The sequence below is a fragment of the Pteropus medius genome, unplaced genomic scaffold (assembly GCF_902729225.1).
Source record: "Pteropus medius unplaced genomic scaffold, Ma_sr-lr_union100, whole genome shotgun sequence".
In the NCBI taxonomy this organism is placed as follows: Eukaryota; Metazoa; Chordata; class Mammalia; order Chiroptera; family Pteropodidae; genus Pteropus; species Pteropus medius.
Window position 1 is genome coordinate 23542580 of NW_024349802.1, and position 24144 is coordinate 23566723.

Consider the following 24144-nt stretch of genomic DNA (forward strand, 5'->3'; position numbering starts at 1 on the left):
GTGTTGCTGGGTAACGGGCCTTCTCCGGGCTCCAGCTCGGCCTCCAGCTCGGCCTCTCCTGTCTCGGCTTGCCACTCCTTCCAGAACCTCCGGAGTTCCAGCGAACGGGCAGGGCCGCGCCAATCCTGGCGCAGCCGAGTCAAAAGAAATGGGAATCCTTCCGCGGTGTACCCGGAGCGGCTGCCTTCGCTGGGGAAGCGGCGGTGTCTTCGAGGAAACCGGAAGCCCGTGGTGACCCCTGGCGACCCGGTTTGTTTTCGGTTCGTTTCCAAACACTGGGAAATCGAAACTCGGCGGCCCTACGTAGCCTGTCTTCGGGGTGAGTGACTCGTTTTGGCCGGGTTAGGGGCGCGGGCAGTGCCAGGACCAACCGCCGCTGCTGTTGCTGTTCCGAAGAGACACGTCATTTTCTCTCACAAACCAGGGCCCCCTCCTTTGACTAGGGAGCGGCCCATCCCTGCGCAGCCCTTATGCCTATCCTCCTCGCACCCTAGCTGTTCCAGGCCCTTCTTGCTCTTTCGCTCTGTTTATTCCTTTCTGTCTGTATTCTGATTTACTAGTGCGCCTTCAGTTTTATTTCATTCATTGAGACTGCATTTATATCTGAAACGGGAGGAAAATGTGGCTAAGACGGTACTGCCTGGTGTAACCGAGCAGTGGACCTAAACCCTCTGTACAGTAAGGTATTCGTCGTTTCTCCAGTCTAACCTGTATATTTAGTATGGTTTTCGATCTTCTGTTGAGTGACAACTACATGTAAGGTAGGCTAAGACCCCGTCCTTACAAACAGGGAACTCAAATACTCGCAAGTAAGATAAAATACTCATGAAAACTGTGATACCAATGAAAACATAAATTGCCCCAGGATATGGCGTTGGAAATATGCTAAGATGATAAAAGACAGCGACATATTAAGATTGAAATTGACCCTTGCCTCTTAAACATAGAAGACGCTTTCTCTTTATTGTTTTAATTTTAAATTGGATTGACAAGGCCTCGTGGTCTAATTTAAATTAGTTTCTAAACGCGCCATATCTAATTTCCCAACCTGTTGTGATCACTAACTACATCATTTGTAAATTAAGAATCGTGCATCCTTCACAGGGTTATTACAAAATTTTAATGCAATATTGTTCGTAAGATAGGAAGTTGTATACAAAATGTTTTTAATATTTAAAACACTTTAATATTAAAGACATTGTAGTGCAATGGGAAATGCACTGGGTTAAGTCAGAACATTAACTGAGTGCTGACTTCTCTTTATTCACTTGACACAGGATAAGAGATTAAATCTCTTCATTTTCCCTATTTCTAAAATGGTTGTAAGGCTTACTCTCCAAGCTACCAAAGCATAGTTTCTAAGAGGCAACTGCTTCTGGAGTCAACTAGCTGATTTTCATTCCTGACTCCCCTGCTTTCTAGTGTTTGCCTGTCTTAGTTGCTTTCCCGGCAATATGAGGAAATTCTTCCCACCTCAGAGGTCTTAATGTAGATTTAATGAATTGTTATAAAGAACAAATGAGATAATTGCTCTAAAAGCCAAAGTATATTGCCTGACATAAACACACAGTAAATATTAATTACCAACACATAATGTCATCACAATTGTTAAATAAAATGTTATGAAGTTTTTCATAATCCATGAAATAACAAGAGCCAATGTAACTTTTTTCCTTCTTTGTGGTACTAATATTCCAGATTAAAGTATAGCTGTGTTGTCACTCTTAGGGAATAATTATTGTTAATCCTAGTAAATGTATATAAGTGCTCAGTTGCATTGAAATGTATTTATTTATGAAGGAATGAAAGGAAGTAGACTGTTCTTCATACCTGTAGTAACCCTGAAAGACTTATGATTCCCTGGCCATACAAACTGATTTCTGGACTAATGCTTCATGATAACTCAGAATTATACAAATGAAAATGAAGTTCTTCATACTATGTATTTGATGCTAAGTACATTTTGGGGCACTCAATGAATTTTAGGACATTTGACTGTTGAGGTACATAGAGTGACAATATCTTGAAGGCACTTGATGATCCTTTTATAGTTAGGCTATAATTATTTCATTAAAAATATGGAGAGAGCAGTAACGTTGGTTTGTTTGCCTCCATAAAACTTAGTTCTTGCTCCTTAGTATCTTGACTGTATGAAGTGGGTACAGGGACATTCTGGCTTTTCAGAGGTAGAAAGGTGACAAATTCTAAGTCAGTTCAAGAGGCAGTGTAAAAGAGGAAAGAGCATACCAAATAGGTCTTGATTTAGACTATCACTTACTGCCAGTGCAGTGGATAGGGAAATTTACCTCATCCCTTTGAGCCTCAGTTTTATCTGTGGTGGTTTCTAGTCAAGTTTTCCAGCCAAGTTTGGTATGAACTTTAGGTAATGTATACACTATCTACCTTTTATTCACTTCCTGGCAAAATGTGAATTCTCTTCTATCTCTAGGTTGCCATTCTGTATTCAGATTAAAATTTTGCTTTACAATTTAGGAAGGCAGCATCTGAGTGATGTAGTCCAACTCTGTCATTTTAAAGCTAGGAAAATTTAGATCTGGAGAGGTAAACTAATCAATGATAAATTGTCAGATTATACACTTAAATCTGGGTTTCTGAATCTTGGACCAAGGTTCTTTCTACCACTGAGCTCTGCCTTATCAGGATTCTTTTGGGGAAAATCGGAATCCATGTTATGTTGCTTTTCAGAATATTATATTAGGAACACAGATTTGTAGACAGTTTATCTGGTTTCACATCTCCGATTTGTCACTGATTACTTATGTAGCCGTAAGTAAGGTACTTAATTTTTCTAAGTCTTTGTTTATAAATTAGGATAATATTACATATTAAGATGTAGAAAAATAAATGTGGAAGCACTAGTGCCGGGCATATGGTATGTGATCGATAAATGGTAGATATGATGATGAAATATGATAAAAGTCATATTTATTCATTAAAAAATGACTAGTCCAATGTCATAGGGTATTTCTGTGTTTTCTAGTGTATCACACCCCAGCATATATAACATATCTCAACTGAGGATCCTCTCAATGCTGATTGTAGTGAAGACTGAAATTTAAGTAGAATTGTGATTAATGTTTGAATCTTTGTTTTTCTTTATGTCTCTTTCCTAGCCTCAGGAGCTACTGTTCTCTTTTCTACCCAACTTATCTGGCAAATTGTGCCCTTCTTTCTACATTATCACTGTAATATTATGATTTATAAGAAATAACCAAAATGTATTTCTTATATATATTTGGTTAAAATCTATGGTTCCTATTTGGTTTTCATCCATGGTTCCTTGGCTCAAAGCTCCCAAAACCCTTGGAATTTCCTGAGGTATAAGAGCTATGGCAGAATCTTTTGTCATATTTGGTCTCTTTGCAGTTCCTGAAATCACTTCAGAGATGTAAAAGTGAAATGGGTGTTTTGTTATTTATAACAAGCCCCTTTATACCAGGACTGGGTTTATGTTAATGAGGTAACTTTTGGACAGCACCCAAGCAAGAATGGTGGCTGGTTCCCAGAGGAACCACCCATGTGATTAGAGGTTTAGAACTTTCAGTCTCACAGATCTGGGTGTAGTCAAGAGGGGCTGGAGGGTGAATCAGTTGTCAATGATTTAATCTTATGTATATGTAATGAAGCCTCCATAAAAACCCAAACAGGAGAGGGTTCAGAGAGCTTACTGGTTGGTAAACCAGAACACATCCATGTGCCACTGTGCCAGCCCCCAAATCCAGGAGAACAGAAGCTCCTTTTTTCAGGATTTCACCCTGTGTATCTCTTCATCTTGCTGTTGATTCATATCCTTTAATTTTTAGGACAGCTAAGCAATTTTCATGCTGTTTTCCAGCGCATTCCAAGTCATGTTTATAGTATGTAGAATAAATATATATAGAATAATGGTATAAAAATTGAAAGATTACTTTATACAAATGTTTTCTTATAGAGACCATCATATGCAACTTTATGTGATTTATAAAAAATAGGCAATATATATAACTATAAGCCAAGCTGACCATTCATTTTGTCCTAAAATTGACTAGTTATCATACTATATAAAATGTGACATGGTTACATCAGTATATCCTCTTCCATCTAAGGTATTTAAAAACCATTAATTTAAGTGCGTAAAAGTTTCATTGGAGAGGGAAAAATACTAATAGTCAGGTTCAGAAATCCACGTGCTTGTAGTACTTACTAATTATCTGGTCTTGGCTAAGCTTCATAACCTTTCCAGGTCCCAGTTATCTGTGAAATGGATGTAATAAGATTTTCTACCTCATAGGTTAGTCACGAAAATTAAATGGGATAACATTTCTTAAACACTTAGCACAATACTAAGTAACTCATATGGTTATGAATATATTTTAGAAATGTTTTATAAGTATTCTTCACATTTTTTGAATCATGTCATAGCCTGACTGAAATTCCACAGGATAAAGACCAAATTCTGTAGTCGTCTCCCTGTCTTAAAGGACCACCTCAGTTTGTCTCCATTCTGTTTTTCCAATTTTACCTCTTGCCATTGCCTTTCTCCCCACAGTCTTTCAGGACTTTGAACTTGTTCCTTCTGTTGGAAGTTAGCAAACTGTTAAGGTTTAAGTACAGTAAGTTCAATGAAAATAACCTCCTTCATCTAAAGAGTACAGCGTTAAAAGTCATTTGATCTTTTGTGGTACCTTCTTCGAAAACCACTCTTTCTATCCCTCCCTTAATCTCCATAGCATTCTGCATTGTTTCAAATGTATTAGCTTAAAGTGCACAAATTGTGGGGCATTTGTTTTGACTGTGTAGAGCAGTTTATGCTTATTTCCTGTTTTTCAGCTGTCTTTAGGGAAAAAAAAATTCAGTTGAACAAATTCTACCCATTTGATTGTATATTAAGAGATTATAAATCAGATGTCTAAGATGGGCACAATTTTACCTGTCCGTAAAGTAGACTGCATCCTAGTAAGGTAGCTATGTACTCTTATTTTACTTATTCTGCTTTTAAGATATTACGTGCGTGTGTGTCTTATATGGAGATACCTATACTACTTGCAGTTTGCAATATGGGGATAATACATATTTTACTTTTAGAAAGGAAAATATGAGTAGTTCAGCTAGCAGCAGCATGATTGGAATGATGTTTGCTGTTATTTTGCAATAGCATTGAATGCAGAGGAAAGAGTAAACTTTAGAGTAAGAACACTTAAACTTTTTTTTCCATCATTAGGAGAAAGTGCAACTTGAACCGGAAGCAGCAGGAATTAATTATGGTTATGAGGATCTGCCACTTTTGGGAGATATTGTAGGTAGCCTAGTCCTTTCTTGTTTTTTTTTTTGGACTTCATTGATAAACTGAGAAAGATTCTAGCTTAAGAGTAGTTGTCCTATATGATTATGATTAGAAATTTTTAAATCAGTGTTGGTGAAGATTGACTGAATGACAGTTCTACCTTCTCTGACTTGGTAGTATACACATTTATTTTTGCCTGCCTTTCCTATAATCCTAAATATAAACAAATCGCTAGACACTCCAAACTCTGACTTTAGTTGAAAGCAATTGGAAGCTTTCAGTTATAAAATCAGGAAAGCAAAAAACAGTGATAGAAAACAAGACCCAGAAAAACACAATACCTTTCCATAGTTTTCATGTTATCTGAAATATAAAGCAAACAAATTTTACAGGCAGTGATTGATACAGGGAGGGAGATCAGAAGTTGTGGAGAAAAGCAGGCATAATGAAACATGGATTCCGTACTGTAATCAGCTGTAAATCTGTTCAAAAGTAGATGTACAGAGCAAGTATACTGTTCACTAACTAATGAAGGAACTGGCTTCTCTTAGGTTTTGGACTCAGAGTTTAATTTGAATCCTACTCTATCTATTCTTCATTCAATAACCAGTATTTATTGAGCATCTTTCACACAGTGATAAGCAAAACAGATATAACTTCTGCCCTCACAGAGCTAACGTTCTATAAGCTTTTACTTGGGCAAGTTACTTTACCCTTCCTGTCCCTTCCAATCAAATGTAGTTGATGCCTACTTCATAGAATTGTGTGGATGAATTTAAATAAGATGATGTTAAGAGAATGTAGTACATCGTACTGGGACATAGCGGACACTCAAATGTTAATTGTTTTGTCTTCTATTGTGAATGTACAACAAATATAATCAGTTACTGGTATGAAAGAATATAGTGGAGTATGCATTAAAACATCTATAATAATATGTTGTAATGAATTATACTTAAAGTAGTTTTTTGAAATTTTATAATTTGGGAAGCTATAAAACTTGCTACTTATATCTAAGAGTGGAAATGTTAATGAGGAATAAATACATGGGTATAAAGAGTTTAAAATTTTTTTAGCTTTTGATTGAAAATGGCATTTCACAACTTTTTATAAAACTTAGTAGTAGCTTAGATTATAGTTTTAAATGCTTTATAGACATCAACTCATTTAATATTCTTAAGAACACTATGAAGTAGTTGCTATTATTTCTTATATTTTATAAATAAAGAAACTTAGGCAGAGAGGATAAGCACCTTGTCCAAAGTCACACAGACACTAAGTAGTAGAGCTTGGATCAAACTGTGATATAGTCTGGTTCTAGAGTTTATGCTCTTAACCATATACTATATACTATACTATCTCTAAAAGAAGTAGCAGTTTTTAAACATTGACTCTATATTCACATTATCCTAAATATGTTTTTTTTTTTGTTCACTTATTCAACGAGACATTTGTATTTAATATTTGTATTCTTTTAAATAGCTGTCATGGATACACTGGTAGAAGATGATATCTGCATTCTGAATCATGAAAAAGCCCATAGGAGAGATACAGTGACTCCAGTCTCAATATATTCAGGAGATGAATCTGTTGCTTCACATTTTGCCCTTGTCACTGCATATGAAGACATTAAAAAGCGGCTTAAGGATTCAGAGAAAGAGAACTCTTTCTTAAAGAAAAGAGTAAGATTTTTGGAAGAAAAGGTAATTGTTACCTTCATTATGTTTTATAACTTAAAAAATAATTCAGAATATTTGAAAATTTAAATATTTTTTTATCCTGTCTTCCATGGTTGTACTCTATTTCCAAGGATAACCTACTGCCAGTCTCAAAACTGTGGGCATTATACCATCGTACTGTGTTTTACATATTATGTGCTGGACGAATATTTGTAGAATAGGTTTAGCAACTTGGAGCATATGCCAAATATTTTTCTTACCTCTTTTTTTAGATTGCCTTACCTTCATAACTTTATGTATTTTTTCAGGATTTTAAAATCTGTGCAAAAGTTATGCCAACAAAGGATATTAAGTGTCAAGAAGATAGAAGCTCCTGGAATATGTTCTAATGTGTTTATTAATGTCTTCACCAGGACTTACATATTCTTTACCTCAGCATTCTCTTTTGCTTTAGAACACATATAATAGAATAATGCTTTTTAACTGATATATAATATCCTCTATCTTTTTCATGAACAAATCTGACATTCTTAAATGTTGTAGAATATATAAGGTAGTTGATTCATTTATAATCATCACATCTACGTGGCTTTGTATATTGAGAAAATCGTCCTCACTCATCTATTTATTTTTGAGTTTTAAAGTTTTAACTTAGTTTGTTTCTTCAGATCAGATCAGCATATTCATATTTTACAAACAGCAGCTTCTATGGGGGCGGGGAGGAAATGGATTCTTAGCAGCCAAGGAAATGAATTATCTTGTTATGAAAACTTGAGGATGGAGCTTGGTAGAGTTTAATTCATTTGGGAGAATAAAAGGGGAGTCAGTTATAAAAATAAATCATAATTTCTTTGTATTTATCTTGAGAAAGGTAATATTTTGGAGCTCGTAGCTGTGTGTATTTTAAATTTCAGAAGAAAAATGTGATTTGGTATATTAATGGGAAATATTTCTGTACTTTGTTACCAACATTCCTATTAATTCCTATTCTGGAATAATATAGACCTTAATGAATTAACCCATCTATTCCTTAAAAGTCAAGTACACCTTAACTTCATACTTTTTCTGATAATGGAAATTAAATACTACTGGCTTGGAAAACACCTAAACACTATAAAAGAATTGATGTACTAGTTTTAGTATAATGAATTAATATGTTATAAAACAGATACTACAAAGTTTAAAATAGTGATCAAGTAAAAGCATAAAATAGAAGACTTTTAAAAATATTCTGTACTGTTTTGCTGTCTTAATCAAGATTGTGTGGAAATGAAATGTTCAGTTAATTATAGCACAGGCTTTATCTCTGTATTATAATGATTAAGATGTGGAGCCATCAGAAGACTGACTTATTTTTTAATGTAGAATACCCTCTTAAGCTTTCTCTTCTGATTTTACACCATTAGCTTTTAGGAGCTCGATTAGATGAAGAAACAAGTTCGGTGGGACGAGAACAAGTAAATAAGGCCTATCATGCATATCGAGAGGTTTGCATTGACAGAGATAATTTGAAGAACAAATTGGATAAAATGGTAAGTTGGTTTGAAAAGAATATCTACAGAGAGCAAACTGATGGTTGCCAGATGGGAGGAGGATTGAGGAGCCGGGTGAAAAAAAGTGAAGGGATTAAGAAATACAAATTGGCAGTTAAAGAATAGTCATGGGCATGTAAAATAAAACATGGAGTATAGTCAATGATATTGTAATTATGTACGGTGCCAGATGGGTGCTAGACTTATCAGGGGATCACTTCTGAAATTACATAAATGTCTAACCACTATGCTATGTACCTGAAACTAATATAAAATAATATTGAATGTCAACTATAATTGAAAAAGTAATAATAAAAGAATGATAATCTGTATATTGCAAATGAGCTTTCTCATTCAAAGTTAAAATTAGAAATAGAAATATTTACAGTAAAAAATTGAAAATTTATATGCTCAAGGCAAAAATAGAAATTTTTAATAGTGATACTTTGCAAATTATTTCTGTACAAAATAAATACTTAGTATATAATGATGTTTGGTACTTAAATACATCCACCACCACTAACTTGTTCTGAAAAATCATGATAGGTAGAATTTGTCACTGTGTTTCAAAAAAAAAAAAAAAAAAAAAGTGAATAATATGTTCTAATTTAAAAAATGAAAAAAGAGAGATTAGTGAAAAACAGTTCATTCTCTCACCTTGCTTTTAGAAGCTAGAATCAGTTTTTTCAACATTTGCCTGAAAATAATTTATAATGCCAACCTATACATTTTATTGAATGTAATTTGGCATTTTCTTTACGTAACTAGAATAAAGACAACTCTGAATCTTTGAAAGTATTGAATGAACAACTACAGTCTAAAGAAGTAGAACTCCTCCAGCTAAGGACAGAGGTGGAAACTCAGCAAGGTATGCCACTTACTAGTTATAAATTCATGTGTTACATCCATGATCAATTTTCTATATCTGTATGCTTAAGCTTTAACTTATTTTTTAACTTTTAGGCTTCTATTAATATCTGTATTCTGCTTTCACAAAGTATCAACTCCTTTTAACTTTTCCTTAAATATAAATTGCACTTTTCCTAGAAAAAAGTGGTTTTTATTCAGCACTAGTTTGTGATGACATAGAAAGGAGTAGAACCCCACCCTGGTCAAAACCTCTTGCCTACTGCTGTCTTGGCTTTTCCTTCCTATTGAACTTTTGCCTCCTGTTAGACACATTGTCATAGAATAATTACAATTAACTTTTTTTTTTAATTTCTGAAGGTTATTAAAATGTGCAGATGATTTGCTAGAGTGAAAAGTTTTGTCTGGGAGAATATGATTATTAGCCTGTTGACATAAACATTCTGATGAGACAAGCTGAAAAGTAGGCCTCTGAGAGACTTTTTGATAGGAGATTGAGATAAGATCTCTTATAGTAGCTGGTTGGGGCTTTTGCTAGGTAGAGAATAGGGAACTAAGTCAAGGATAAGTCAGTATCCTGAGTGTCTACAGTGGAATGTTTATGCATAAAATTGTTTTGATATGTTGTAGGCTTGATGGTCAAACTTTACACTCTGAAGGGACTAGATAGATTAGCTGTGTGAGCCTCACTTGACTCACTTCATTTAGTTTTTAATCACTGTCTTAACCTTGACTTACATAGATTATTGATCTGTCTACAATTTTACCATATGCTTGATTAGTATTGTATCATTTAAAGTTCCAGACTGACCAGTTTATACTTTAACCTAAACAGAAAACCAGGGATGTAGTGATTGATAACATTCCAAAACAAGACTGCTAGATTTCTTATTCTCATTAGCATAGATCTTTGAAACTAATTACAATATTTTAAAAAACTATTGACCATGAATGTTTTATATTAGTTTTTCTATTATCTGCATTTTACTAGCGTAACCTTTTTGGAATTGCAACCAATATAGAAGGCAGAAATAACAATTTTAATGTCCATCTTTTTTGTAGTGATAAGGAATTTAAATCCACCTTCATCAAACTGGGAGGTAGAAAAGTTGAGCTGTGACCTGAAGATCCATGGTTTGGAACAAGAACTGGAACTGATGAGGAAAGAGTGTAACGATCTCAAAGTAGAGCTCCAAAAAGCCAAACAAACGGTATTGCAGAATTATTAAATTGAGAAATTTAGTATTCTGTGTTTTATATGTATGATTTATAGCTATTATAGAGTTCACATATTGTAGCTAGTTAGTTACTTTCTCTGAAAAATTCACTTTAACTTCCCTATTTTTGTTGAAATTTGAAATACTGTATACTTTTAGCATAATCCTAGAATTATATAATATTTTTATTTAGAACTAATTTTCAAAAAGCTTATTTACTAATTTATTAAAGCTGTTCTTTCAAACTCCCTTCCCTTCATTTTCTTTAGGTCACTTTTTCTCTGTAAAGTTTAAAGAGAACTCAGGTTTTAAATTTCATTTACCTTAATAATTTGACTAATTTAGACACCACAAGAGAGAACTTGATTTTTATAATTCTTAAAAAAGACTTTACAGAGTCCATTAATTTTCAGAAGTCTAATACTTTGCATTTGGTGCATTACTCTCACACTCCCCTGCTTCTCTACCATTTCTTTTTATCCTCAGCCCAGTTGCCAATATTCCTTAAGAGGCTTTTTAAAAAAAGATGTGCTTGCAAGTAAAGATTTGCACCTTGAAGCTCTGAATCATAAATTGTCAGTTTACTTGAAATAATTTGACAGCTTTTATACATAATGGTCACTTCCTTATAGAGTAGGAAGCAGTACCATGGAATAATAACTTGGCTCATAATTATGGTATTGCTTATTAACTACTTTTTTATAAAGTAGACATTAAATACCTATTTTTTCATGAAAGTTAGATTAGATAACATAAAGCAGTTAGCATAGTGTCTACTACATTCAATACATGAATGCTTTTCAAAAAACTTTAGGGTTACCCAGAAAAGTAGAGCATGTGTGCATGCGTGCATGTGTGTGAGAGGAGAGTTATAGTTCAGTTCTTATTACTGTTTTCCACTAGATGGTGCTAGGGGATAAATTTGCTTTTAGTTTAATTCATTTTTAATCATAAAAACAGACTTTTGAAGGTAAAAGAAACTTAGAAATCACTTTTCAAAACTGTTGATGAAATTGAATCAGACTAAAAATCTTAGAGTTGAAGGTAAGATGTGGGGGGGTATATTTAAAAAGTTTACTTCATGGTTCCCACCTTCATAGGAATGGGGGGTGCGGAGACCAATTAGAGTAAAAAATGCTCACAATATAAGGAAATGAACCAGGAAAAGAAAGCGAAATGCGTAAATCATCAAGGCTTCCAAGTTGAAATGTTGATGTTGTGAATGTGTACGTTTAAATCTGTTTCAAAGGTGCTGATCCGTGTCAGTGTCAGCAGAGAAACCAAAGAGCAGGCCAAGCAGAGCAGTTTATGTTCACATTGATGATCTTGTATATATCTGCTGTAGCCATATTCACAAATATTTTTATGATACTCTCTATGAAACATGTTAACAACTTCTGAAGTGAAATAGCATCCTACATGGATCATAATAGTGTTTATTTTAGTTTTTTAAAGTACTTATTGAACTCAGTTGATTAGTGAGTTCCAGAGTCAGTTCCACTACGGGCCCTTCACTTTCTGTATCCCCCAATATTCTAGCCCTTTATATCCAGAATAGTTGATCCTTTGAGAAAAACAGACACCACTACCAAAGAAGTATAGGAAACATTGGATCAGTAAAATGGAGTTGGTATAGGTGTCTAAGATACTTGATAATAGCCGATTCACAATGTACTGTAGTGTACTGAAGGTTCTGAGAAGACTTATCGTATAGGAATCTGTTTAACTTGAGCACTGTTTTCTAAGATTTTGTAGCAATGGGCCCGTTTATGGGAAACAACCATATCATATGGCACCTGTTAGGAAACAGATCCGTTACTTCCTTTAGAACATAGCAAACTGATACTGGGCCCAGAACTGGGTCTTTGAATGTTAGAGATAATTCTTTTGTGCTTAATGCTGGTTTACATTAGATTTTCTGAATTATTAGGTGGTAGCTGGAAAAATACTTTCCTAACCCAAACTGTCAGATTTTTAAAAATACATCATTGGCTTTAAAAAGTGAGGACCATTTCCATTGTACATATGTTTAAATATACACTAATTTACATATATATTTGTAATCAGTGATACCAAGAAACTAAAAGTGACCTTGATCTGATGGCTTCATTTCTTATGAAGAACAAGAAAGAAAAATGTCTATGGCCATGTGCTTTGTTAGTGGTCCCTTGACTTGTGGGCCACTTCTGTTTCTCCTCTCTGTGGGGCTCCCTAAGATGCAGCTTGTTACAGAATTTAGCTAGTATTTTCTGAACAGAGATCCAAAAATGCTTTAAAACCTATAACAGAAAACATTTTAATAATTTATTCTCCGAAGTTCAGAGTACTTACGAAGTCCTTATGCAGCTTTTTAATGTCCACTTTAAAACATATTAAATATGTAAATAAGAAATTGTAAAATTAAATTTCATTCTCTTAGTTTATACTGGCTGGCTACTTCTGCCAACTGAGTATCTGCACCCTTAAATAAGAGTGCATTGCAAACAAGTGTGTTAGAGTTCTTAAACATATTAAGTCTACCTTTTATTTTAATATCTTCTATAGTTTGTCATTTATAACCTATACTACTAAAACTTAAAAGTATATAAGGCACTTTATGAAGCCCTTGCCAAATCATTTTCTTATCTATGTTGAAGGAGGAAATTTATGCTGATCTTTTTAAGCAGCAACCTGTTAAATTGGGTACTTTTTTGTAATAATACCAAAAAGTGGAATACCAATAAAATTTCCATTTTCTCATGGAATTCATTCAGTTCTATCTTGAATAAATATTAATTTGTTATTTGTTACCCTTTTTTGAATACAGACTTCGGATTCATGTCTTCAGAAATATATTTTGTAAGACTTCAAGTTCTTTTACATGAGAGCAATTTTATTTTTTAAACTAAAACATTAATGACTTTAAATAATTGGCAGTGATTTAGAAATATAGGTTTGGAGGTAATTCATTAAAATTGAATATAAAACCTAGTTTTATGCTGTACAGTTATAGATGTATTCTATATATCCAAAGCATATCTCTGGTAATAACGAAGTACTGAGAATAAATAAAATGTAACAATTATAATTTTTAAACTTTTTTTTTAAACAAATGACAGGATCTATCTCAGGAAGACAGTCTGCAGAGCAGAGATTTCCAAAGACTAAGCATTTCAAGGTATGAACATTCTTCAGCATTCAAAAATAATATATTCTTCTTTCATAGGCCACTTTGGCTAGGGACCACCTAGATATCTGTTGATTTAATCTTAAAAACAAATGGATACTGTCTGGCATGTGATCTCTGATCACAACATATAAAAAACATTTAACTATTGTTTAACAATAGGCTTGAACTGGAGTAGCAGAAAGGTGCATATCGTGATACCTTAAAACAATTTTTTAACATTCGTTAATATTTTAGATTGGATTTTAGAGAGTTAGCTGTGTGAAAGTATTCTGTGATAAATCCTGATTCTGTACATGAAGAATTATGCATTTCCATATATAGTAATATCATTTTGTTTTAAGGATAAACTTGGACAGCCTTAGTCTTTGGTATAACATGAATGAATTTTAAGAGAACTTTTTCTTGGCATTGCTGTCAGTTCACTTAAGTAACCTTAAGTACTGTGTTTTAAATTACCTGCTAATTTTTGTTTCTGCTATGTTAGCATCCCCTCTCTTTATGGATACTTCTACCCAGTGAAGAATACTGATTTGACTTCACTATTAATCATTTGGTTTCCAAAGTTTACTGACCTAAAATAAAGCAAATAATGTGAATTCATGCCTTTGGGAGAAATGACCAATTAGGGAAAACAATTTGAATACCATGCACTCCATTAGATCCAGGGATAGGCAGACTTTTTCTGTAACAGGACAGCAGTAAGTATTCTAGGCTTTCTGGGCCATACAGTCTATGTTGCAACTACTCAGCTCTGCTATTCTAACAGTACTTCAATTATGCCTTGTTTTCTACTAAATTTACAGTAAGGAAGTCCCCACCCCCCCCTTTTTTTTAAACAATGTGTCTAGTACATTGTCCATGTAAATTATTTTTCAAAGTTATCTTCTTTGTCAAAGCTATCTCGCTCCCTAGTACTCAATTACACTTGTGTTTCTTTGCATATTGTTTCGCATTTATCTTATGTAAGCAATTTTGATTACAAAACTGATTAGGTTTCCCTCTTCTAGTTAACAACTAGAAAACTAAAAACCAGATTTGTAGCTTACCTTGGTAAACATGCATTTTTTGTTATTAACTGCATATTATCTTGTTTTACTTTTGCCTTATCATTTATACCTATTTCTCGTTTATTGTTCTATATTTTATTAATCGTTGTAAGTTACCTCATCCACTTTTAGCAGACCAGATGATAAATTTACTATAGAAGGGGAAAAGTTCATTGGAATGTTTCTATAAAACCATTAGAAGTTTAGATTTTTTAAGGATTGTTTTTCAGTTACTTGGAAAATTCCTTTTTGAAACACTCCTTTTTTCTATTTCTTCCTTTATATTGCCAGGCAATTGAGGTAGTGTATTGCTTCCCTAACACAGAATAAACCTTTTAATTACTGGTGGCCTTTTATCTGGTACTCATTGTATGCTGCATCATGTAACAATAGCAGCCCTAGTATCAGAAATTTGGCCAAAGTCCTGCCAGTGTACTGTTCTAGTGTTAGTTTTAGATTGTTGCCCTCCGTACTTAAACTTGATCTAGGTATACGGTAAACTTACATTATAGAACTTCCTAAAATGTAAATCCTCGGTTCAGAAAATATGGATTAGGTTAGTGTTTTTTAAACTGAGCTATGTTCCCTTAGTGTTCATGAAATTTTGTGAGTTAAAATGCAAGACAGGCATTTTAAAAGTAAAGAATAAAACAATACAGGCATACATTGGAGATATTGCAGGGTTGGTCCAGACCACTGCAATAAAGTAGATATCACAATAAAGCAAGTCACACAAATTGTTTGGTTTCCCAATGCATATAAAAGTTATGTTTACACCATACTGTAATAAGTGTACAATAGCAGTCATCTAAAAAAAAAAAACAGTATACATACCTTAATTTAAAAACTATTGCTAAAAAATGCTAAACATCATCTCAGCCTTCTGCGAGTTGTAATCTTTTTGCTGGTTGAGGGAGGGGCTTACATTCAATTTGTAAAAACCAGTTTCTGTGAAGTGCAATAAAGCAAAGCACAATAAAATGAGACATAACTATAGAACATACCAGAATATAATGTACGTATAATAAGGGGTGTGGTTTCTCGTAACTTGTTTTTATTGGGTTGCAGTGTAAAGTGATTGCTTTCTGTATCTTAGAGTCAAAAATGTATGAAAGACACTTGTTTCGGGGAATCGCAGTTGTCAAAAATAGACATTTCTAAGTCTCTAGCTCTTGGCTAAGACTATCCCATAATTTTATTATAGTTCTTCTGGGGATATAATAACTCAGTAAAATTTCAAAAGCTAAAGAAAAATATGTATGGCTAAAGTAAAAAACTCAAGTAGAATTTTCTTATACAAGGAATATTCATTTCAGTATAAGTTGAATATCTGTAGTGTCAAGAAAACTGAGGTTTTACAGTTTTACTTTGTAAGTAGAACATCTACCCCCTTCTTGAGGTGTAGATAAACAGTTTTCATTACATTTAAGATTCAGAAAGACTAAATTTTATAAGTTATATAGACAACCATCTATATTACTAGCATTTTGCTTGTATGACATTTTAAAGCAAAACTTAACTATGTTCACACCCCCAGCTGGGAAGGGGTGGGGTACAATTTATACAATCTCAAATATACTAGAGAAGTAAAGGTTAGTTAGAGCTCTTTTAAAGATTTGTGGATGACAGCTTGCCTTTTCCAGTCTCAAGTAATGATTTAAACATTTTATTTAAATATATAGAATTAAAAATAAATTTTTAACACACTTTGAAGACCATAGCACTTTAATATTGTGAAGTGTAAAGTGACTGCCATTACTTTGTTATCCACAAGAGGGAGAGCTTATACTTAGTAATAATTTTAGATTTTTATATCTGTAGTTTTCAATTCAGGTGACATAACTGCAAAAGAAAAAGACTAAATGTATGTTAAACTTGGTGGCCTAGTTTTTAGTTTAACCTGATTTATAAGCAGTCTTCATTAAACTGAATTGGGAAATGTGTATTAGACACTGCTTTTGACACCTCTATAATTTTTTATTTTACATGCTTAGCTATTTTGAATGATTAAATGTATTTGATATTCCAGTATCTAGATAGTCTTAAGTATTTGCTTTTCTTTTCTCCAAGTCAGATACTGATTTACCATCTCATGCCAATAATAAAATTATTTTTAAGCTGTATTACTCAAATCATGACTGACTGCATGAATTGGTACATAAACAGTGTTTATACTTACTGCTGAATTATTTTTAAGCTGTATTATTCATATCATGACTGACTGCATGAATTGGTACATAAACAGTGTTTATACTTACTGCTGTGTAAAAGTGAATAACTCTCTGGAAAGCATACTGAGTGCCCAGAATTGTACCAAGGAACCAACAACTCTCTTCACACTTAAGACAGGCTACTATGTGAAACATTCATTGTAGCACACATCTCAGATGTTTACTGGTGAAGTAGAGGTGGTTAACTAATTTTTGTGAATTATTTCACACCTATCAAAAACCTGCAAAGAGCCCTGTGATTTTTAATAGACTACTGGTTAACAAGTGATGTTTATAACAGACTAGAACAAGTAGATTTTTCTTGAAGCAATATAAAGTTTACTCTGCTGCCTTTATTGGAAGAATTATAGTCTGAGTAGAATGGGAAATTTTGAGAAAAATGTATGTAACCTAACACAAGTCAAAATAATTGTTTTTTAATATATCTGTTGCTTCCCTAATTAGAATAGGATATTAGATTTAGATATCAAGAGTGTTATCCTTAAAGGATTTTTTCTTAAAGGTTTTTGTTTATGGCTAGACAAAAATTGAAGTGGGAAGTGACATGTTTGTTTAATTTGATTTCATTATTACTAAAATTACACTAATATCTTTTAAAAGGCAATAACGGTCATGTGAACATTATGAGATCACTTGTTTCTTAAAGTAAAAATTTTATGTACTCTAGTACAAGAAAGAATATATGTTGAAGATTTCCATTTATTTAGTTGTCAGTTAAGAACCTAAAAAGAAAGAAAATCATGAGTATCCATAGAAGAATGTTTAATGGAAGATGAAACTTATAAAAATTAGGTTTAAAATAACAATTTCTCAAATAACTGAGGTAAAATATAGACTTAAAATAACTGAGGTAAAATACAGACTAAAACAAGTCTTTAATCATAAAAATGAAAGGCATTTGTGAAGTTTTATTTCTGTTTTATATAATCTTCTCTCTCTAGCTTCTTTTCACTTACCAGGAAATCATCTGGCTCTTCATGTCTTATGCTGTCATGTCACATTGGTTTAGAACCAACAATATGAGACAGCCCAGTCAAACATAAAAGAATGGAATACATGAAACCTAAATTTTATTTTAATGGGGCTTGGGTATACATTCAGCCATTGATACAGCATTTCAATTCACAACATCAAAACAGAATAATCACATAGTAAATACAAATTTAAAACCCATACATGAATGAATATCACTTTGGTCTTGATCAGATGTGCAAATGAAGAACATACTCCTTACTATTAAATGAATCAACATCACTGCACTGTAGACTATAATTAAATCTCCGTTCTGACATCAGAACTATAAGAAACTCTCATTGGTTAGACTTGTTTTTATAATACTCTTCTGTTTAGTATAGTTCAGTTAATTGCTAGAAATTAGGTCAGTGTTGTTATGAATGAGATCTTTTCACCTGTTACAATGCCTTTATTAAATATCTTTAAATTATTTAATGAGGATGTTTTAATTTATGTTTTCTCAAAACTAATTTGAGCAGAAATGCAGACAGTTTTGTTCTCTGACAATAAAGAGAATAAAAACCATTAACTTTTTTTAAATAAAATCTTGTATTTCAGTGACAATATGCAAAATGCATACTGGGAACTGAAGAGAGAAATGTCTAATTTACATCTGGTGACTCAAGTACAAGCTGAACTACTAAGAAAACTGAAAACCCCAACTGCAATCAAGAAAGGCAAGTCAATGTTTGCCGGAAACCACTAATTCCAGCTAAACTGCTTGAAGAGCAACTAGCTATCATATCTTATCAAAATCTCATCAAATGAGTTTGATAAGCCAAAGTATATATAGTATGTTCACAGCCTACCCATTCTCTGCTTTGGCTTCGGTCTCATACTGGTCAACTTCACACATAAAGGTGTTGCTGATGTGTTTTTTCTTCAGTACTGTATTCTTTTCCCCTTGTGGCTTTTTTCTCAGCCAAGTGTTGCTTATGTGTATAAGGCTGAGGTGTTAAGTTTGCTCTAGTTGACCTTTTACCACAACTACTTCATATATTTAAAAAAAAAAAAAAAGACACCAAAAGCTATTTTTCATTACAGAATACACCAAAGACCTAGCTCTTTAAATCGTTTTGAAAAAAGTCGCTTTGATTCATTATTTGGTGGTTTTCATTTTTTGTAAACTTAATTTTTCTTTTCATAAAGGCTACATTGTTTAGAAAAGATACTAGGTGCTCTCTTCTTATCCTTTTCAACCAAACAAAAATTTTCATTGTTTTGCCTTTCATATTTAACTGTGTGGCTCACTAAACTTTTTGAGTTTTGTGTTAACTAGTGGTGGTTACTTTGCCAAAGCTATTTTTATACCTCAAAGAAAAATCAGTGCATTTTTCCTTTTGTTAGATAATAGTTGTAGTTCTAAAAAGTTGTGTAATATAAATTTGAAAGCCCTAAAATTTCCTTTTTTAAAGTAATGAGATGTGACTTTTTATTAAAAAATAATCACCATCCAATTTAAAATTGTTTGCACCTCAGATTGTCCCTCAAAAGGGTTCAAGAGAACTGTATTTTATAAATAGTTCTCAGGAGTGTACACCAATGGGGGAAAATGTTGCATAATGAGAAGGAAAACTAAATTCAGAATTCCTTTCAGTTTCTAGAGAGTTAGTTATTTATGAATCAGGCAAAATAATGTGGTGCTTTGGCAGGCCCTAACTTAATTTATGGTTCATTTTGTCCTTGAGTTTTCCATTGGCCAGGGTTACCTATAAGGCAACTCTTAAGTTGATGGTAGAAATAAGACTTCTAAAAAGGACTTACAGAGTAATTTTGCAGTGAGTTTTCAGTGTGGCTCTTTGTTTATATAATAAATATCACTTCCAAATAATAATAAAGGAGAAATGCTCCTTCCACATTTAATATTGGCTCATTTTTATGTCCCTTCTGAGCTGGTAAGTGCTAAGTCTTTTAGTGCTTTGAACCATAAGTTTTCTAGAATATTCCCTATGACAGTGACAGGCTTGAGGCCCCCATTCCTCACTTAAAAAAAAAACTCATTGCTTTGAGGAGTGGACAGAGATGAGACTAGATCACCTCTTCCGGGCCTACATATTACCCTTGTCCAGAAGCTGAGCACTGTTACTTCCAATTCTTTCAAACTCTTATACCTCCGCCCAAGAAAAAAGGCTTATTTTATAATGTGGTTCAATTTATTTCTTCTAAACCTACATAGACTCAAGCCTTGTTACAGTTGGCATCTTTCATGGACTTAAATAAATTTATCTTTTCTGCCCTGGCTGAATTAAAGGGTGAAGGAAAGATCATACAACCACTGTGTTGGCTGTGGCTAAATAATAGCTTAGAGCAGTTTGTTTTCTAAGCCATTACATGTGTACTACAGACATTTTTTTTTTTTTTTTGCTATTTTTTTTACTTCACCTACACTGTGACCATAGCAGAATTTATATTTACCATTATATGTATTCTGTAAGAAACAGGATTATTTTCTAGCTTTTAAACTGTTTTATCCATAAAGCCTTTGAATATATATTATTTGGGTCTCATTTATTCATAATATAATTATTTCTGAAAAAAATTACTTTTGGATCACCTATGGAAAAAAAGATTTGAAAAGTAAAGGAATATTACATTTAACAAAAAAATTACCAAAACTTAAGAACAGCTTTCTTAGTCTCTACTGAATTAAATAGGCTGCAAGCCTTCTCTAGCCATGTTAAGAGCCAAGAACAGGATCTTTATTTGTATTTTAACTTTATTGGTCTCCAGCTTTTAAAAATATTAACTTCTTCATCTTTAATAGCTCGATGATACAGGAGGGACAGGATTACTATGCTCTGTCCATTTTGCAGATGAGAGAAGTGACCTGGAGCAGTGAAGTGACTTACTTAAAGTCACAATGTCAATAAATAGCTAATCCAGGATTAGAACTCATGATTTGTTATCTGTTTTTCAAATCACAGTGATCCAATGATCACATTAACTTGGAAATGTTATTTCCAGTTCTAAATATATTGTATGATCATAAATGCCATGACAACTGACATTTGGCCTGTGCTTTCTTTTTAGCCTGCACCCCAGTAGGATGCATGGAAGACCTTGAGAAAGACAGCACAAAACTGCACTTGACAAACTTTACTGCAGCGTACAAAAGACATCCCCCTCTGTCACCAGATGGCAAAACTCTTTGTCATAGCACGTCTTCCCCTTTGCCGGGAGATATAAAGGCTTTATCAGAGAAAGCAATTCTCCAATCATGGACAGATAACAAGCAACCCATTCCTCATGATGGTACAAACTTTCAGGAACACAACTCTTTTGGCAGAAATTCTCTGGAAGATAATTCTTGGGTATTCCCAAGCCCTCCTAAATCGAATGACACAGCATTTGGGGAAACTAAAAATAAAACTTTGCTTTTACCTAACCTGCCACCACTGCATTACTTGGATCAACATAATCAAAACTGCCTTTATAAGAATTAATTCCGAAGAGATTCATGATCTGGTCATGAGGTTGCTGTATCTCCTACTGTTCTCTTGAGAAATTATTTAAAGTGTTTTAATTAAACTTTTGCAGAGTTCTTCAGTATACACGTTTGCACATACTGTACCACATTATGTAGTTGATTTTTCCAATATGAGAGCAACCCTCGAGCTTCATAGTCTGGCTAAGAATCAGATATATGCTACTAATAAATAAATAAACTTAAGGTGTTTGAAAAAGACAATTCTACCTTTGATAATCATGGTAAATTTCTGCCTCACATAAAGAATGGTATTGAAAGTTTTTACACATGGTTTTACAAAATGTGTGAAATGTCTAAATAGTTATTAAAAATAGAGGCCATTAATATCAGAGAAAAATCGTATAAGTTACCTTAAGTTACATAAAGGAGCAAATGCAGTGTGAATAGGTTATATTTCTATTGACCTTTTAATGCATAAAGATATGAAAAATAGTGGAATAATAGTATGTAGGTTATTCCATCTCTCTACGCCATTGTTTCAAAGTTTAAGATTTAAAATCATTTTTTTAATCACAGTGTTGATAAAACTTAGAATTGCAATTTGAATTTTAAGACTTGAAGTAACCTGATCATTGACGCCAACTTTGTCGTGTTACATCCCTCAAGTCCTAATGGAAAAGTGATGAAATAGTTGAAAATCTACATGGTGTATGAATAAACTATTAAAATCTTACATCATCCAAGTAGAAGTAGAAAGAGCATCATAACGGTTTCAGTCTAATCTGTCCCTTCAGTGGTCCATAATGAAAATCTAAATGTGTGTGAAACTGTATAAAAGTCATTTTCTTCAAAGAGTCTACACCTTGTTATATAGAGCAGCTTATAAATTGTTAAACTTTGTTTTGAAATACAACATTTTACTCAGAGTGATTTCTAATTAGTTTAATTGGGAATTTTAATTCTAGAAACCAAATTCTGTGCTGTATTGATATAGTACAATCATGAAATGTCCCCAAACTCTTTGATTCTAAGTAGCCTTTCATTTGTAAACAAGTAAATAACAAGGATAGTGTCACATGGAAACTTACCTAAATTCTCCAAGGTTGCAGTATTAAAAATAATTAGTAATGTATTAATTCTTACATGTTTTGCCTGAGATAGTGTTTCATGGAAGAGGACTTTATCCTTTTTGATAGACAGTTTCAAATACCTTGAACTCAAAGGAATATCTCAAATCTCTTCTATATTAACTGAATAGCATACATACATAAACAATGTTCTTCGTTCACCAGATATTTTTGTCTTTCTATTATCTTACTCACTTATTCAAGCTTGTCTGTGATTAATGGAATTGGTGTCAGATGCTGGAATTTATTCTGACCAATGAACATGGCAGACTCAGGGGAGCAGAATCTCCTGCCAAGTAACAGAAACACAATATGCATAAAACAAACACAAGACTCCAGGCTTCAGCTGAGAGAAGCAACTACCTGTGTAATATCAAAGCAGTAGAAACTATTTCTCATGTGGCTGCAGAGTATATTATGTCTAATCTCTAACGTAGCTTAATGGTTTGCCTTTTAAAACCAAGATTTGAAATTTTACTTTGTAAAGAAAATAAGTTGTGTGGGATAATGTCTTGATGAATGTTTTGAACAATGCCAAGAAATCGTTTAATTAAATTATTTTTGTTTGAAATTGAAGTGGATGTGAAATTTTGTCCTTGCCTATATATTCCAAGGTCAGGTCCTAATTGTTAGTTGCTAATTTGATTCATATGACATATATTTGTCTTTTCTTTTAGTATATGTGCTGCCGAAGCGAGCACTGGCATTTGTCTTGTTAAACCACCTTTTTTGAGCGGAGAAAATGCTTTTCCATCTAAACCATAAGGTAGCTATCAAACAGATATGCTCCAAAGTCAGTGGTTGATAGTCTTCGTGATTTAAAGTACTAATTAAATGATGTGTAAGGCTCTAAAAAAGATATTAACCAAAATTTGTTTTTACCCAGCTGTAATTTTTTTAAATGTACAGTTTGTGATCATCTCTGTTCTGGTTAGATTCAAAGAGAAATGAGAGAATGGCCCATCTCTGTAGCTTATATACTTGCTTCAAAGGGCTTCTCTTGAAACTTCCTTTAATCTTTAGATTTTTATGATAATCCAATTCAGCACAGTAACTCAAAAAAATGAAGAGAACATAGCTAACAACAAAAAGGCCACCTATTCCTTCCTCTTGATCCTCTATTAGCTAAAATAAAATTTACATCTCTCAAAGGAAACAGGTCCTACCAAAATGGAACCTAATTCATAAGTAGAACAGGGACATACCTATGTGAAACATTAGAAAATCAAAATAGAGGGAAATTCAGACTTAGAGAATTAAAGGACTGAATTATGTGAAAATAAAGTAATGATCTTATCCAGAAAGGCTACTTGGAGAAGATAGATCTTACAAGGTAGAAAATCTTTGGGTTGTTACTTAACAAAATAATATCAGCAGAGGCACAAATGAGCAAGCAAGACAACAACTGAGGCAGATGAACCAGTTGGAAAAGCAGACTCGAGTGGATAGGCAAGGATATCCTGAAAGCTATGATGAATAGTTTGTTTTTGATGTAATAGAGATGAACTTACTTACAATATATAACTTATCTAGCACCTATAGGGAAAGTGA

The 24144-nt window shown here is 33.2% G+C and overlaps 1 protein-coding gene across 5 annotated transcripts; it reads left to right on the forward strand.

The window, feature by feature from the left end:
• Nucleotides 1–97: 97 nt before the first annotated feature.
• AZI2 (5-azacytidine induced 2) lies at nt 98–23164 on the forward strand. 5 transcript variants are annotated; one of them, XM_039836698.1, is made up of 9 exons: nt 182–319; nt 5222–5296; nt 6767–6987; nt 8370–8495; nt 9264–9363; nt 10425–10573; nt 13678–13736; nt 18598–18716; nt 21070–23164. In XM_039836698.1, the coding sequence occupies exons 3-9, from the start codon at nt 6772–6774 to the stop codon at nt 21480–21482; spliced, it is 1182 nt and encodes a 393-aa protein (XP_039692632.1). In that variant the 5' UTR covers nt 182–319; nt 5222–5296; nt 6767–6771; the 3' UTR covers nt 21483–23164. The 5 variants fall into 5 exon arrangements, with proteins under 5 accessions (XP_039692631.1, XP_039692635.1, XP_039692632.1 ...); XM_039836700.1 differs by lacking the exon at nt 182–319 and adding an exon at nt 460–683; XM_039836697.1 differs by lacking the exon at nt 5222–5296 and having other exon boundaries at nt 98–319.
• Nucleotides 23165–24144: the final 980 nt, after the last annotated feature.